Genomic DNA, 18,718 nt, shown 5'->3' on the forward strand with positions numbered 1-18,718 from the left:
GCTTAGCTTGTAATGAAATCCATTGCCTTCCCATCATTTACTCGGATTCCACTATATGCACTTATAATTCGCCAAGAATATGTCACATGGCTTTTGTCTTCTCGTAAGTCGTAACAAAAACACAAAACTCTTGCTTGCAGGGTGATCGCGATGTGACCAAATTATTGATTTATTTTATTCAATGTTCTAAAACTTTTTTATTTATTAAATTACAGTCAAGTTTTATGGAGGCCGCAGAGTCTTGAAGTACACGTGTGTTCGGCAAGTAAAATATAGTTTAAAATATTACAAAATATATTTTTTTCGAAGATATCAATTTTATTGTAACATCCCACATCGGTTAGATAAAAGAGTATTCGGGCCTTTATAAGCACAATCAAATAACTAATGTATAATAACTAATGTATACTGGGACAGAACCAGAAATATTTTCCGGGGGTCGAAATTTTACTAAAAAATTTTTAAGGACAAAATACTACAAAATTATGAATTTTAATCATATAAATTGATTATATATAAGGGCTTGGGGAAGGTTTTAGGGGGGCTAACGCCACCCCATACCCCCCTTCCCTCCGTACCTGAATATATACCGATTTGCTAGCATTTTTGGGCCGACCTGTGGTGGGTAATTGGGTCCGGTATGCATCTAGTTATGAGCTTGAGATGTTATAAATGGTATCAGAGCTCTACGGCCGGAAGTGCCAAGGCACTCTCCGGATTGATTATATATAAATTGATTATATATAAGGGCTTGGGGAAGGTTTTAGGGGGGCTAACGCCACCTGAATGTATACCAATTTACTAGTATTTTTGGGCCGACCTGTGATGGGTAATTGGGTCCGGTATGCATCTAGTTATGAGCTTGAGATGTTATAAATGGTATCAGAGCTTTACGGCCGGAAGTGCCAATGCATTGTCCGGATTTCGTAAGTTTGATTGTTAGCTCGACGGGGCCGTCGAGCATATAAGAGGGAGTGGTTTGTAACATCCCACGTCGGTTTGATAAAAGAGTGTTTGGGCTTTTATAAGCACTACACAAATAATTGATGTATACTAATTTTTTAGTATTTTTGGGCCGACCTGTTGTGAGTTGTTGTGTCCGATGTACATGTAATTGTAGGCTTGTGGTATCAACCTGATACCAACGGTAACATCACACGTCGGTTAAAAATTTGCTATTTTTTTTTTACGGCTTGATAGCTATTATAATAATTTCATTATTTTTTGTTAGTTATATTTTGAATCACATGAGGTAAAATAATTATATCGCTTTTCCAAATATTGTCTTAAAGAAACAACTATTAAACATTTACGTGATTTTAGTTATCATTTTTCTTATAAAAAAATTAAAATAGAATTTAGAAAAAAGGTGTAGTATTTGATCGTATTTTTAAAACTACTGTTCAAATGAATACATAAGTTAAAAACAGTTTTCAAACACTAATTACTTGAAAAGGATGAGAATGTTATTTTCAGAAAACCAAAAATAATACAAAACAATGTTTGTATCTTCAAGAAATTATGAAAGTCGGATTTTTATATTTTCCTGATATAACACAATTTCTTAAAATTCCATAAAGATAAAAATAAATAAAAATCTAACACCACTTGCGACCTGATAATTTCAACTTTTAAGTCTCAAAAATGCCAATTTCCGGAACAAGAGCGTGCCAAGAAAAATAGCACTCATTAACAAAAGTTACTTTATGTGTTTTGCCTGGAACGAATTTTATGATGCTCGAATATGTGTACTTTCAGACCGCACAGAAATGCCGATGTTGTCGCAAACATTCCATGTTGGTTATTCGTACAGCGAACAGATGGTAAATTTTTTTGGTTCTGCTGATGTGCAGAAAGAATGTTAACGAGGTTAATAACGTCAACAGTGTCCATCTTTTTCCTTACAAGTAGGACTAACGAGGCATCTATTATTTCTGTGTACTCTCTAAATTATCCGAAAAATACAAACTATTGATTGCGAAAGAAATTGACAGTACATATTACTACTATATTTCAAGGTTCATTATAAACGAGGATGACTGTACGTTGTGTATGATTTAATCAGTATGAAAACTAGCTTCCTAAAGAATATTATATAATTTATAAAATTTTAGAAGGATCGAAGTTTTGAATAACAAGTAGTTTTATGAAATAAAAGATACTGACACAAGTGTTAGGAATAAAAATAAGAGACTCATTATTTAGCTGCCGCATACATAAAATAAATACATATGCGGGATATTCATGTCCCAACTCATACTAATAATATGATTGAACAAACTAGAATAACCTTTAATATTTAAGGATACGCTCTCGATGACTGAATATACGTTTTAAACATACATATATAGTCACCACAAACTTAATCAAATTAGAGTTTAATTTTGAAATATATAACTTCAATTAGAGTTCAATTCTGAAACTTCTAACTCAAATTAAAATCTAATTAATATCAAGTTCATATCCAACAATACACCACATGATTTTATAAAGGGTCATTCCTGACTCGGCTCCGATAACGCAATTCCGAAAGAAAAAGAATCTGAAATAGAACTAAAATGTTGACGATCCTTTACTCCGACAACATCTAGGGTTCCTCGAACAATGTGATATCTCACACTTATTTGTATCATTTCTCCAAAAGTTGACAAGCTAGGCGGATACGTAAAAGAGATTCTTCCTTTTCCATCACTTCGGCATGTATAAAAAAAATATTGTGACATTTCTTTTCTTATAATCCTTTCAAATTTATTATTTTTTATGTATCGTAATGGGCGATTCCATCGTTTATAATCGAAAAGAAAGGTCAGAAGAGATTTTTCACTCATCATTCATGTCCATCAACCGATGCTCCATCCTCACAAACAAGAATCTCTTTTGCTCGTTCTTCCCTTTTTGAATATCACTAAATTTCGGCCTGTGATTTTCAATCACCGATCTTCGTATACAAAATCACGTACAATGATAATGGGTGCCATCATATCTATTGAGTCACTTAATCCTTGTTTTCTCAGTTCCCGGGCCTACAGAGAACATCACTGGTATCATCCAAATAACTCACCTAATTGATTAAGTCATTGAAACAGTTATGATGATTTCTTCCGTCTTCTTCTATCTGGAGTTCGAACAATCTTTCTAGGAAAACAACTTCCCAACTTCCCAAGGACATCATATTTGATTTCATTCAGCTCTGCCATAAATTAAAATTATTTCCCCCATCAAATAATCCATTCTCAAATTTTGTCCAACTTAATCCATCATGAAATTCGGCTTTTGATACCACTTGTTAGATTTAAAAACGAGATTCAGTTTCAATTTGCAAAATGCACACAAAAAATTTTAACATGAAAAACTCATGTCCTAATTTATATTATTAATCAAACCGTTAATAATAATATACTAAATCAAAATAGGATGTTCAAAAATCTCCTGTCTAAGTGATACCTAAATCACAACCCAAATATACTATAAAACAAATGATATAAATTTTATTATTAATTAATATCAAAACTATAAACCAGAATATACAATATTATTGAAATTTTAAATTCAGTCAATATCGAAACTTTGAATAAACTCCGCGCCAAAAATAATAAAAAATTGAATAAACTCATTTGATCCCGCCCAAAGGACAATATATCGTATACAAAATATATAGAAGTAAATCTACAAGCAATAAATAAAAATCCAAAATAGCAAGTTTATTTATTTAATAAATTAATAAAGTAAGAAGTAAGATGCAGATAGGCAAGATGCTTAGGTAGGAAATAGTTGTAAGAGCTTGACACATACATAGAAAACAAATATTTACCCATCTTGTAATAACAACCACCTTTCCCTCTATGTCATATACCTTCCATTGCACGCCTCTTCTTCTCTACAAATACACACACAAACACACACACAATTCAACTCTCATTCCTCAACATGTCGACAGATCTCGAATTTCGATTATCTCCGATCAAGATAAATTCGAGCGATTCCGTGTGTCCGGAGGACGAGGAATGCAAGACCCCGACGTTGCCGGGGAGTAGGATTCCGGCGATCCTCAGCTGCCCGCCGGCGCCGAGGAAGCGGAGGGCGGTGCTGCGGCCGGTGGCGTGTAAACGGAAACTTGAATTCTTCGAGGTGATTCATTTTGAGGAGATAGAGGAGTTTTTTAATCGCGTCGAGTTGGTTCGACGAACGGGGGCGAAGCGATCGCGGAGTGACGTGTAAGTCGAGAAATATGCGAGACGAGATTTAAAAATTAAACATATTTGAGTGGTGATGATCGTATTTGATCGCCGTGTTTCGGTTTTTCCACTTTTTTATGTGTGTAATATACAAATTTATACATCTTTAGTTTTTTTTTTTTGCGCATGGAATTCGGATAATTTGGATCTGAATTATATGAGTTTTTTTAGTGTTTATCACTCTTGTCTCTCTCAATTTTCGAATAAAGAATTTGAGTTTATAATTTGAAATTTGCTAGTGTCATGGATTGATCGTGTAATTTGTAGTTGAATGATTAGAGTCTTTGATGACATGAGTAATTGAGAATACGTGTGTGTGTATAATTGAATGAGGATAGGTGGAAATGGTTGAGATTTGGAATTGACGATAAGGTTATGATGGACGTAGAGTGATTCACACGGCAGGATGATCAACAACTAGAGCTCATGCCGTGTAACTAATTCATATTATACATTCATGTCGTTCTCCTGCGACAGTACTCTCGCCCAAAATCAAGCCACTGGTGTGCAATATATGCATGTCTCCGACTCATCTCCGACGAATAATTCAGTCGATAACAGTAGAAATATCATCGCACGTATTATCTTTGATTTTTGATCAAATCTTGCAAACCAGTTCAATTTTTTTTTATTTTTTTAACTTCTCCTATATCCGGGTTGAGTTTTGTGTTTTTGATTTCGCCATCATTCCAGGTTGGATTTTATTTGTATTTATGATCTTGTCATTTAACATAAGTGAGTCGAACTCGAGTCATCAGCGAAGAAAAAGGTCTGATATCATAGCACGGATCAATTCTCTAACATCCAAAATTTTTGTGAGCCTAAACTCTAATATCATGTTAGACTAATTATTCTAAATTTCATGTTGGATGGTTTAAGAGAATAATATTGTATTCTAGTAACAACTTTTTTTTAATACTTATGTATATTATATCAAAGTAACTCTTATTTCAAACATCTGTATCGAGATGAATACGAGACAGTATGAAAAATGATACTGCAATATTAAAGTATGCAATCGTAATTCAACGAATAAATTAATGATTTGATTGATAGGTGAAATAATAATATTAATGAAGTGGAGTCACATTGAAGGGGCTTGAGAGTTACGTATTCTAAGACGAAAGTTGAAGTAACGGTTGAAAAGTATGAATAAACACAAAATACTCATGACAAAAGCCATGAGGAATCCCAACAAATCTTTCATCTTAAACAATAAGCTCCTTAATTTCACACGGAATAAAGGCCAGACTTGCATAAAGATCATGGATGTCCTCACACTTAATTGTTAATCCTGTATTCTACACAACACACTTGTACTGCTATTTCCGGCTTATTTGCTTATCAAGAAAAAGCAAACATGAACTAGAAAAGCTGAACTCTAAACCAGCTGAGCATAAACAACATATAATTCATAGTTCATGATACACCTCATATGAAAACACAAAATCTGTGGATGCAGAGCGGAGATTCCCAACTGCAATGCATGAGGAGAAACTGGAGTAGTTTCTGTCCGTCCCGCTGTGCTGGGAGACTGTTTTTCAAATTATTAAAAAAACATTGAATTGATTTAATATATATTACATATTAAATATGGACATAATTTTAGATCATAAAATCATAGAATAAGGATAAAATAGGTGACAAGATTTTTTATTAATATCTGACTCGAGTCTGTCCGTATAAGTGGGAAATGTACTTGATGGATCAGAGGAGATGGACATTTTATTATTAAAAATAAATTAAAAGCCATGTGCAGAGGCGGAACCATACCATGGCTGGATGGGCTGCAGCCCGGTCCATTTGAAATGTATACAAAAAATTTATATTTTGTTGTTGGCCCAAACTAGTTTTAGCCCGCCCAGGTATTAAATAACTTAGCCAACCCACATGCTCTTTATCTCTTTTTTTTTTGTCATAAAACTTTCGCGTCAGTGAATCATACCGAAATACAATACCAAAAGAATTGGAGAGCTTGTTTCATACATGAAAAAATTTCATCTAATTAAAGGACATGTTCAGAAACCCCACAAAAATTAGATAAAATTTGATGTTTGGAAAAAAACACTAGAAAGAAAGAAAAAATATGCGCGGAAAATTTTCATTCAAAAAAGTCTACCGACTAACCAAAGGTCATGCAGAGATGGCCCCGGAAATTTATCCAATAAAACTTCAATGACTGAAAAGAAACCCCGATGAAAAATAAAAATCTATGGAAAGGAAAAGAAGGAGAAAAAAAGGAGGAAAATAAGAATCAAGCATGCATGATTATACCAGGCACTGAAACGAAGTCATCTAAAATGACACAATCGTTTTTTATCTATGTTATGCATAAGTATTCGTTTGTAAAAACTTACCGTCTCTTTCATCCAACCTATCGGGTAGACTCCAAATCCTGATTCATTCCGCCCATGATGTAATGACCTTAAAATAGAGGATAGAGAAAGAATTCATATAATTTTTTTTAAGAGTCTCATGGAGCGCTATTTATGACCATACTCTTTATTTTTGATTTATAAACTCATTTATATTTTGATTCAAGAACTTATCCATGAGACTCTTGTAAATGCTCCAGGATGAATAGGATCATCAAATTAAGCATGTGCATTTATTTCTATACTGATTATTTAATTGTGTTGTCTTAAGTTCAGCTATCCTATCATTTTCAGAAAAAATAAAATGAGTTTTGGGATAAAAGTTCGAGAATTTTATTAAATTTTAGTGACGGATTTTGTAAGATTGTTCAATATATTTTAAGATATTTGAAATTTCATCAAAATTCATGAAATTTTATAATATCGTACTTAAATCTTAAAAATTCTTATCAACTCTACGATATTTTATCAAGAATTCGTATCAAATCAAAATCAGATTAATCTATTAAAATCTAAAATTTGAAATAAAAAGGGAAATATTTAATTATTAAAAATTTAAAACCAAGGGCGGTATAAAAACTGTGGATGGCAAACCTGTGGGCGAAATAGGCGGTTTTAATCTTGTCCATTAAACAAATCAAAATATCAACGTTCAAGATCTTTTAATATCATACGTGAGGGGGCTATATAAAGAGTATAACGAAAGAGATATAAAATGTGTCAATAAAAAGTTCGCATATACAAATTGAGGTACAAGTCTTGTGATTACCTTATATTTTATATAATTTTTTTTGAAGAGTCAGATTTTTAATATATTAATTTTATTCTCTTTGAGTCTGCAGATTAACCGGTTGCAATATAGATTCAAGTAAATAATTTACAACGCCCTGTGATTAGTGAAGATGTTGAAACAATATCATAGCATCTATGCACGTGCAACAATGAGAATTTTGCAAGTGATCAATACATAGTATGATTCCCTCTCGAAACCCTATATACATAAGGAACTTTTTTAATAACTATTAATTTGATAAAAACTTTCTAATTTATGATTGTATAATCCTGAAAACAATTGCAGTCAGCCGTCATGGAAAGAATTTTTGGCCGATCAAAAAGGATTGTTCATGATACATCAAGGTTTTTTATGAATGATTTTTTGAAATACATAATATTGAATCATGTTTTATTGATTCATGATGATGTCTATATATGATATATACAATTTAAACAGGAATTGAGATCTCACATGTAACTATATTGTAATTGCAGTAATTTTTAAAAAGCTTATGATGGGAGCAAGGATTTTGAACTTTACCTCCTCTCTAAATGAATTTAGTTTGATTAATCAACTAAGAAAAGAGCAGAGAAGCCTAAAATCTGTGTTGATTAATCAACTTAGAGAGGATAAGAGAAAGGGAAAGTTCACAGCGATGACCAACAACCCATGTTCTTTTGTGACGAAGTTTCAATGGAGTTGGACATGGAGAGCGCTACTTTTCGAAATGTTGCAAACACAGGGTGTTATACAAAATTATTTGTAAATGTATGACTTGAAGTTCAAAAATAATATGTTTACAATAATTTTTTGATATAAACTCTTAGTGATGAGATTGTGAAATGTATTATGTTTGTAGCTTGTATAGAATACATCGAAAATATAATAATAAAAAATATTTCACATAGAATTTTTTAGTATTCCGCACTTTAATTTTGTATTCTCTTGTTACTTCGACTATCAAATCCTGCAATTTATAGTTGTTAAATTTACACAATTTCGAATGACTTTGCTTAAATCTTGTTTATAAAAGATAAGATTCATCAATACAATGTGAATTAAAATGGGATAGCAATGTAGCATGTACATTTAGATTATTTCGCTAATCCATAAAGAAACATGCCGATTAAATAACATATTTACAAAAAAATTAAGCATGTGCGTTTATTTCTATACTGATTATTTAATTGTGTTGTCTTAAGTTCAGCTATCCCATCACTTTCATAAATAATAAAATGAGTTTTGGATAAAAGTTCGAGAATTTTATTAAATTTTAGGGACGGATTTTGTAAGATTGTTCAATATATTTTAAGATATTTGAAATTTCTTCAAAATTCATGAAATTTTATAATATCGTACTTAAATCTTAAAAATTCTCATCAACTCTACAACATTTTATCAAGAAATCGTATCAAATCAAAATCAGATTAATCTATTAAAATCCATACATTAAAAATAATTTATTAAAATCTCAATTGAATATCAAAATTAAAGATGCTCTTACTTAACCGTCAGTAATATTTTTTATATGATTAAGATAATTCAAACATATATTTCCTAAAAATCATAATAGTCGAAAAGACGTGTACAAACTGGAAAGAAATCTTTAAAATTAAAATCAACTCAAACATTTATTTTTTTAAAAATCGTTTTATTCAGAAAAGCTCGCACAAATCGGACGATGGAAGTAATTACATGAAAGAAAAGTGAGATCGAAACGAAGAAAGCAGCGATGTCTTGTTCTCTTTCGTCTCTAACTCGTCACTCAACTCGCTTGATTCGTCTCTTCTCTTCCACCCCATCAAAAATTTAAAACCAGGTATGTATGTATGTAACAAATTAAGTTAAAAAATGATTTAAGAATCATGTGTTATTTTTAAACTAATTTAATTGTACAAAGACAATAAAATCATATATTATTGGTTATAGTAAAGATCTAAAATCTGAAATAAAACAAGAAATATTTAATTATTAAAAAATTTAAAACCAGGGGCGGTATAAAAACTGTGGATGGCAAAACTTGTGGGCGAAATAGGCGGTTTTAATCTTGTCCATTAAACAAATCAAAATATCAACGTTCAAGATCTTCCAATATCATACGTGAGGCGGCTATATAAAGAGTATAACGAAGGAGAAATAAAATGTGTCAATAAAAAGTTCGCATATACAAATTGAGGTACGAGTCTTGTGATTATCTTATATTTGTTTATAATTTTTTTTTTGAAGAGTTAGATTTCTAATACATTAATTTTATTCTCTTGAGTGTGCAGATTAACCAGTTGCGATAAAGATCCAAGCAAATAATTTACAACGCCTGTGATTAGTGAAGACGCCAAAACAATATCATAGCATCTATGCACGTGCAACAATGAGAATTCTGCAAGTGATCAATACATAGTATGATCCTCTCGAAATCCTGTATACATAAGGAACTTTTCTAATAACTATTAATTTGATTGAACTTTCTAATTTATGATTGTATAATCTTGAAAACAATTGCAGCCATGGAAAGAATTTTTGTTGACCGATCAAAAAGGAATGTTCGTGATACATCAAGGTTTTTTATGAATACTTTTTTGAATTTATAATATTGAATCATGTTTTATTGATTCATGATGATGTCTATATATGATATATATAATTTAAACAGGAACTGAGATCTCACATGTAATTATATTGTAATTGCAGTAATTTTTAAGAAGCTTATGATGGGAGCAAGAATTTTGGACTTTACCTCCTCTCTAAATGAATTTAGTTTAATTAATCAACTAAGAAATGAGCAGAGAAGCCCATAATCTGTGTTGATTAATCAACTTAGAGAGGATAAAAGAAAGAAAAAGTTCACAGCGAACAGCAAAGCCGACCAACAACACCATGTTCTTTTGTGACGAAGTTTCAATGGGGTTGGACATGGAGAGCGCTACTTTTCGAAATGTTGTGAATACAGGGTGTTATGTAAAATTATTTATAAATGTATGACTAGAAGGTCAAAAATAATATATTTACAATAAAATATTTTGATATAAACTCTTAGTGATCAGATTGTGAAATGTATTATGTTTGTAGCTTGTATAAAATACATCAAAAATACAAAAATAACAAAAAATTCACACATAATTTTTTAGTATTGCGCACTTTAATTTTGTATTCTCTTGTTACTTCGACTGTCAATTCCTGTAATTTATAGTTGTTAAGTTTACACAATTTCGAATGATTTTGCTTAAATCTTGTTTATAAAAGATAAGATACATCAATACAATGTGAATTAAAATGCGATAGCAATGTAGAATGTACATTTAGATTATTTCGCTAATCCATAAAGAAACATGCGGATTAAATAGCATATTTACAAATAAATTAAGCATGTGCGTTTATTTCTATACAGATTATTTAATTGTGTTGTCTTAAGTTCAGCTATCCCATCACTTTCGAAAATAATAAAATGAGTTGTGGATAAAAGTTCGAGAATTTTATTAAATTTTAGCGACGGATTTTGTAAGATTGTTCAATATATTTTAAGATGTTTGAAATTTCATCAAAATTCATTAAATTTTATAATATCGTACTTAAATCTTAAAAATTCTCATTAACTCTACAACATTTTATCAAGAAATCGTATCAAATCAAAATCAGATTAATCTATTAATATGCATACATTAAAAATAATTTATTAAAATCTCAATTGTATATCAAAATTAAAGATGCTTTTACTTAACCGTCAGTAATATTTTTTATATCATTGAGATAATTCAAACATATATTTCCTAAAAATCATAATAGTCGAAAAGACGTGTACAAACTGGAAAGAAATCTTTAAAATTAATATCAACTCAAACATTTATTTTTTAAAAATCGTTTTATTCAGAAAAGCTCGCACAAATCGGACGATGGAAGTAATTACATGAAAGAAAAGTGAGATCGAAACGAAGAAAGCAGCGATGTCTTGTTCTCTTTCGTCTCTAACTCGTCACTCAACTCGCTTGATTCGTCTCTTCTCTTCCACCCCATCAAAAATTTAAAACCAGGTATGTATGTGTGTATTTATGTATGTAACAAATTAAGTTAAAAAATGATTTAAGAATCATGTGTTATTTTTAAACTAATTTAATTGTACAAAGACAATAAAATCATATATTATTGGTTATAGTAAAGATCTAAAATTTGAAATAAAACGGGAAATATTTAATTATTAAAAAATTTAAAACCAGGGGCGGTATAAAAACTGTGGATGGCAAAACCTGTGGGCGAAATAGGCGGTTTTAATCTTGTCCATTAAACAAATCAAAATATCAACGTTCAAGATCTTCTAATATCATACGTGAGGCGGCTATATAAAGAGTATAACGAAGGAGAAATAAAATGTGTCAATAAAAAGTTCGCATATACAAATTGAGGTACGAGTCTTGTGATTATCTTATATTTGTTTATAATTTTTTTTTGAAGAGTTAGATTTCTAATACATTAATTTTATTCTCTTGAGTGTGCAGATTAACCAGTTGCGATAAAGATCCAAGCAAATAATTTACAACTCCTGTGATTAGTGAAGACGCCAAAACAATATCATAGCATCTATGCACGTGCAACAATGAGAATTCTGCAAGTGATCAATACATAGTATGATCCTCTCGAAATCCTGTATACATAAGGAACTTTTCTAATAACTATTAATTTGATTAAACTTTCTAATTTATGATTGTATAATCTTGAAAACAATTGCAGCCAGGGAAAGAATTTTTGTTGACCGATCAAAAAGGAATGTTCGTGATACATCAAGGTTTTTTATGAATACTTTTTTGAATTTATAATATTGAATCATGTTTTATTGATTCATGATGATGTCTATATATGATATATACAATTTAAACAGGAACTGAGATCTCACATGTAATTATATTGTAATTGCAGTAATTTTTAAGAAGCTTATGATGGGAGCAAGAATTTTGGACTTTACCTCCTCTCTAAATGAATTTAGTTTGATTAATCAACTAAGAATTGAGCAGAGAAGCCCATAATCTGTGTTGATTAATCAACTTAGAGAGGATAAAAGAAAGAAAAAGTTCACAGCGAACAGCAAAGCCGACCAACAACAACATGTTCTTTTGTGACGAAGTTTCAATGGGGTTGGACATGGAGAGCGCTACTTTTCGAAATGTTGTGAATACAGGGTGTTATGTAAAATTATTTATAAATGTATGACTAGAAGTTCAAAAATAATATATTTACAATAATTTTTTTGATATAAACTCTTAGTGATCAGATTGTGAAATGTATTATGTTTGTAGCTTGTATAAAATACATCAAAAATAACAAAAAATTCACACATAATTTTTTAGTATTGCGCACTTTAATTTTGTATTCTCTTGTTACTTCGACTGTCAATTCCTGTAATTTATAGTTGTTAAATTTACACAATTTCGAATGATTTTGCTTAAATCTTGTTTATAAAAGATAAGATTCATCAATACAATGTGAATTAAAATGCGATAGCAATGTAGAATGTACATTTAGATTATTTCGCTAATCCATAAAGAAACATGCGGATTAAATAGCATATTTACAAATAAATTAAGCATGTGCGTTTATTTCTATACAGTTTATTTAATTGTGTTGTCTTAAGTTCAGCTATCCCATCACTTTCGAAAATAATAAAATGAGTTGTGGATAAAAGTTCGAGAATTTTATTAAATTTTAGCGACGGATTTTGTAAGATTGTTCAATATATTTTAAGATGTTTGAAATTTCATCAAAATTCATTAAATTTTATAATATCGTACTTAAATCTTAAAAATTCTCATTAACTCTACAACATTTTATCAAGAAATCGTATCAAATCAAAATCAGATTAATCTATTAATATTCATACATTAAAAATAATTTATTAAAATCTCAATTGAATATCAAAATTAAAGATGCTTTTACTTAACCGTCAGTAATATTTTTTATATGTTTGAGATAATTCAAACATATATTTCCTAAAAATCATAATAGTCGAAAAGACGTGTACAAACTGGAAAGAAATCTTTAAAATTAAAATCAACTCAAACATTTATTTTTTTAAAAATCGTTTTATTCAGAAAAGCTCGCAGTCTCGCACAAATCGGACGATGGAAGTAATTACATGAAAGAAAAGTGAGATCGAAACGGAGAAAGCAGCGATGTCTTGTTCTCTTCCATTTCCAACTCGTCACTCAACTCGCTTGACTCGCTTCTTCTCTTCAACCCCATCAAAACCCCAGCTCATTCCATCTCTCCAACCCTCAAACGACGCCGATTTGATCTCCCAAATCCTCCTCCAGCACCACAACCCATTCCACTCAATGGAATCATCTCTCCAGCTCCACGGCATCTCTCTCTCTCCCACTCTCCTTCACCAGACCCTCCTGCGTCTCCACAGCTTCTCCAAAGTGGCCTTCGCGTTCTTCTCGTGGGCTAAAACGCAGCCGTTTTGTGTCCCAGATGCTGTGGCGTATAACATTGTGATTGATATATTGGGGAAAGTGAAGCAGTTTGATGTTGCGTGGCAGTTGGTTGTGGAGATGGATCAGGTGGGGAGAAGACCCGGGAGGAATACTTTTAGGGTTTTGATTCGGAGGCTGATTGCTGGGGGGTTTACGAGGCAGGCGATTAGGGTTTTTGAGGATATGGGTTGTTTTGTTGTTGGTGAGGATGACGAGGGGTGTTCCGATATGATTTATTTGGTCGATACGCTTTGTAAGTATGGGTATGTGAAGGTTGCGACGGAGGTTTTTAATAGGAAGAAGATGGAGTTTGGGGTTAATGAGAGGGTTTATACTGTTTTGATTGATGGGTGGTGGAAGGTGAATAATCGGAAGATGGCGGAGAGGTTTTTCGGGGAGATGATTGAGGTTGGGATTGAGCCGAATGTGGTTACGTATAATGTGGTTTTGAATGGGATGTGTCGGAGGAGGAGTTTGCATCCGGAGGAGAGGTTTGAGAGGACGGTGCAGGATGCGAGGAGGGTGTTTGAGGAAATGCGTGACAGGGGGGTTGAGCCGGATGTGACGAGTTACTCGATTTTGCTTCATGTGTATAGTAGGGCGCATAAGCCGGATTTGTCGTTGGATATGTTGAAGGAGATGAGGAGGGAGGGGATTTGTCCAAGTGTGGCAAGTTATACTAGTGTTGTGAAATGTCTTTGTTCGTGTGGGAGGGTGAAGGAAGCGGAGGAGTTGGTTGAGGAGATGGCGGGTAATGGGGTGGCGCCGTCTGCGGTGACTTATAATTGTTTTTTTAAGGAGTATAGGGGGAGGAAAGATGCGGATAGTGCTTTGGCTTTGTATAGGAAAATGAAGGGGATTTCTTTAAGTTTGCCTAGTATGCATACTTATAATATATTAGTTGGGATGTTCGTGAAGTTGAATAGGATGGAGATTGTGGAAGAGATTTGGGATGATATGAAAGTGAGTGGGGCAGGACCTGATTTGGATTCCTATACTTTGTTGATTCATGCATTGTGCGAGAAAGATAAGTGGAAAGAAGCTTGCCAATTTTTTGTAGAAATGATAGAGAAAGGCATTCTTCCACAGAAAGTCACGTTTGAAACACTTTACAAAGGATTAATACAATCTGATATGTTGAGAACATGGAGAAGGCTGAAGAAAAAACTCGAGGAGGAATCAATAAGTTTTGGTTCGGAATTCGAGCAATATCACTTGAAGCCATATAGGAGGTAATACAAAATAGTATCATGATGAGGTACCGTGTACATTTTTTATTGCAACTAATGTATACCAATTATGTAATTGAATGGAGAACAGTCAATGTTCTGCTCACTTGTATGTGATTCCAGCAGCAGCTTTTAAGAGATTACTAATGCAACATTTCTGTTCCTTTTTTGTATTTTCATGATCTTACATTAAAGTTTGAATATTTATGTTTAGCATAAGATGATGTAAATTACATTGTGCATGTTGATTTCCTTCTTAGAAAAACAAAAATACTATTCCTGCTCTTGCCGAAATTGATTTAATCATCGTCTCCCTCAGCCATTTGATCTTTCCATATAAATTGTAAAGGGATTTCAAAGAACCACAAGAGTTTGGAAACTTTGAAATTAGGAACAGAGGAGAAAAGAGTTGCACTTCAGATGCGTGCAGGGGCGTGGAGTATCGAATATGTTTTATTCTTGGAATGAAAATGTTGCAGCTTGCTCTGGAGTCTGGATAACTGAAACAGAAACTACTACTGCACCAGCAAATATCAAGGCAGACAATGCCAGACATGATTAGCGGCTGTTAACAAATGACAACAAAATGAGGAGTTCATACTGTTTGGCCGTCTGGACATTCTAGTGAGTCCAGTATGGTACATTTCTGATTTATTTTAATTGCTTGAACCTGCAGCCTGCCTTAAATCTACTGCTAAAGTTTTACCCAGCATGGATGTCTGATTCTTAGAAGCTCAATGAATCGGAACAGAACCAATTCAGACAGACTTGAGTATGGGAGTCGGACACATGTACAGATTAGGTATTTTATCTCAGATTTTGGTACAGATCATAGAACATGGATATAAATTCGAATATGGCAAGTTTTCTTTGAAATTAGGACAAGTTGTGGTCTACAGCCTATATGGAAAACAAGATGCAACTGCGCTTTTTCCAGAGACCACTATACCAGAATAACCATGTCAAACTTCACTGCCATACATATGCATCTTCGTAGAGATACTTTATCCTGTGTCCAGAGGTGGTGAACAAACACTAGTATCACTATACGGTTTTTGATTAAACAATGCATTAATCAGTTCATCAGAAATGTGCAGCAGCTATCGGTGATTTTAGATATGTTTTTTCATGTTCAGGATATGATTTTTCATGTTCAAATGGATTAACTTAAAATTACAGACACAAGTGATGAAGTGATTTTTTGCCTTCAGCTGTATTCTCCTCTCTGAGCTCTGTGGCAAGGGTCTTGACTTCACATCAAAAGCAATTATGCATCACAATCACAAACTTATACTCTTTCTACTACTGTATTGGTCCTGCATCGCTTACAAACATATCACTTCATATTTATAATCAGGATTAGTTAAGGTTTTGTTACCCTGTTCTTGTTAATATAATATTAGCGCTCTATACATATTGTGCTGTGATATTCTGGTTTCTCCAACAATGTCTGCACTTTTTGAGGCTCCCTTCCGGTAAAGTACAACTCTTGGATCCTTAAGAGCGGTGGTTAAGATGGATTAAGTGGTGAGCTAGACATAATTGCTTTCTTTTTTTGTCATGGATGGTAAATAATGCTTTTTAGAGGTGATTTTATTGGCTTAAATTTCATGTTAACACCATTAAACCAAGATTGTCTATCTATGACTATAGTACTAAATAGTATCTTTAAGAGTCTCCTCAACTCCTAAATATACTACAACAAAATATGATTGTAGTAAGTTTGATATATGTATGTATGTGTGTCTATCAAACTAAGTTAAAAAATGATTTAAGAATGATATGTTATTTCTAAAATAATTTAACTGTACAAAGACTATAAAATCACATATTATTGGTTATAGTAAAAATCTAAAATCTGAAATAAAAAGAGAAATATTTAATTATTAAAAAATTTAAAACCAGGGGCGGTATAAAAACTGTGGATGGCAAAACCTGTGGGCGAAATAGGCGGTTTTAATCTTTTCCATTAAACAAATTAAAATATCAACGTTCAAGATCTTCTAATATCATACGTGAACCGGCTATATAAAGAGTATAACGAATGAGAAATAAAACGTGCCAATAAAAAGTTCGCATATACAAATTGAGGTACAAGTCTTGTGATCATCTTATATTTGTTAATAATTTTTTTTGAAGAGTTTGATTTCTAATACATTAATTTTATTCTCTTTGAGTCTGCAGATTAACCGGTTGCGATATAGATCCAAGCAAATAATTTATAACACCCTCTGATTCAGATGCTGAAACAATATCATAACATCTATGCACGTGTAACAATGAGAATTCTGCAAGTGATCAATACATAGTATGATTCCTTTTTGAAACCCTATATACATAACTATTAATTTGATAAAACTTTTTAATTTATGATTGTCGTATAATCCTGAAAACAATTGCAGTCAGCCGCCGAGGAAAGAATTTTTGGCCGATTAAACGGGAATGTTTATGATACATCAAGGTTTTTTATGAATGATTTTTTGAAATACATAATATTGATTCATGTTTTATTGATTCATGATGATGTCTATATAAACAGGAACTGAGATCTCACTTTGTAATTGCAGTAATTTTTAAAAAGCTTATGATGGGAGCAAGGATTTTGGACTTTACCTCCTCTCTAAATGAATTTAGTTTGATTAATCAACTAAGAAAAGAGCAGAGAAGCCCATAATTTAGGTTGATTAATCAACTTAGAGAGGATAAAGGGAAGGGAAAGTTCTCAGCGATCAACAAAGCCGATCACCAACACCATGTTCTTTTGTGACCAAGCTTCAATGGAGCTGAACACCATGTTCTTTTGTGACCAAGCTTCAATGGAGTTGGACATGAAGAGCGCTACTTTCGTAATGTTACGAATACAAGATGTTATATAAAATTATATATAAATGTACGACTAGAAACTCAAAAATAATATGTTTGCAATAAAATTTTTGATATAAACTCTCAGTGATTAGATTGTGAACTGTATTATGTTTGTAGTTTGTATAAAATACATCAAAATATAATAATAAAAATATTTCGCACATATTTGTTTCAATATTACGCACTTTAATTTTGTATCTTCTTGTTACTTCGGCTATTAATTCCTGCAATTTATAGTTGTTAAATTTACACAATTTCGAATGATTTTGCTTAAATCTTGTTTATAAAAGATAAGATTCATCAATACAATGTGAATTAAAATGCGATAGCAATGTAGAATGTACATTTAGATTATTTCGCTAATCCATAAACAAACATGTGGATTAAATAGCATATTTACAAATAAATTTGAAAAAATTATTAATAATAAAAATAAATATTATACTTGATAAATATTGGTTAATTTTTAATATATATACTAAAAAATTAATGTAATGGTTGAAATAAAAAACAATTGATATTAAATTAGATTTATAATAAGTTATTAAAAAAAATACTGTAGCTATTTGATTTCATAGTAAATTTGTTTGAATTAATTTAAAATATCATAGATAAGATATAAAAGCCGGTTAGAATTTAATACAAATCTTTAAAGATCTTATTGATTTAATAATATTTTCAAAAATAAAAAATACACCGTTAAATTCATCAGAGTTATGATTTATAAGATATATGAAAAAAAATAAAACTGAATATTTTATACTATTTTACACAATCCTGA

The 18,718-nt window shown here is 31.7% G+C and overlaps 1 protein-coding gene and 2 long non-coding RNA genes across 3 annotated transcripts; all 3 read left to right on the forward strand.

The window, feature by feature from the left end:
• Positions 1-9,491: 9,491 nt before the first annotated feature.
• Positions 9,492-10,512, forward strand: LOC108222479 (uncharacterized). Its single transcript, XR_001806974.2, has 4 exons — positions 9,492-9,561; positions 9,656-9,782; positions 9,888-9,942; positions 10,074-10,512. It is a non-coding gene; the product is annotated as an uncharacterized LOC108222479 (long non-coding RNA).
• A 1,221-nt stretch (positions 10,513-11,733) lies between these two features.
• LOC108222512 (uncharacterized) lies at positions 11,734-12,651 on the forward strand. The gene is made up of 4 exons (XR_001806982.2): positions 11,734-11,779; positions 11,873-11,999; positions 12,105-12,159; positions 12,291-12,651. It is a non-coding gene; the product is annotated as an uncharacterized LOC108222512 (long non-coding RNA).
• Positions 12,652-13,466: 815 nt separating this feature from the next.
• On the forward strand, positions 13,467-15,245 carry LOC108220586 (pentatricopeptide repeat-containing protein At2g13420, mitochondrial). Its single transcript, XM_017394389.2, has one exon. The coding sequence runs from the start codon at positions 13,541-13,543 to the stop codon at positions 15,077-15,079; it is 1,539 nt and encodes a 512-aa protein (XP_017249878.1). The 5' UTR covers positions 13,467-13,540; the 3' UTR covers positions 15,080-15,245.
• Positions 15,246-18,718: the final 3,473 nt, after the last annotated feature.

This window comes from Daucus carota, chromosome 5 (genome assembly GCF_001625215.2).
Source record: "Daucus carota subsp. sativus chromosome 5, DH1 v3.0, whole genome shotgun sequence".
NCBI lineage: Eukaryota > Viridiplantae > Streptophyta > Magnoliopsida > Apiales > Apiaceae > Daucus > Daucus carota.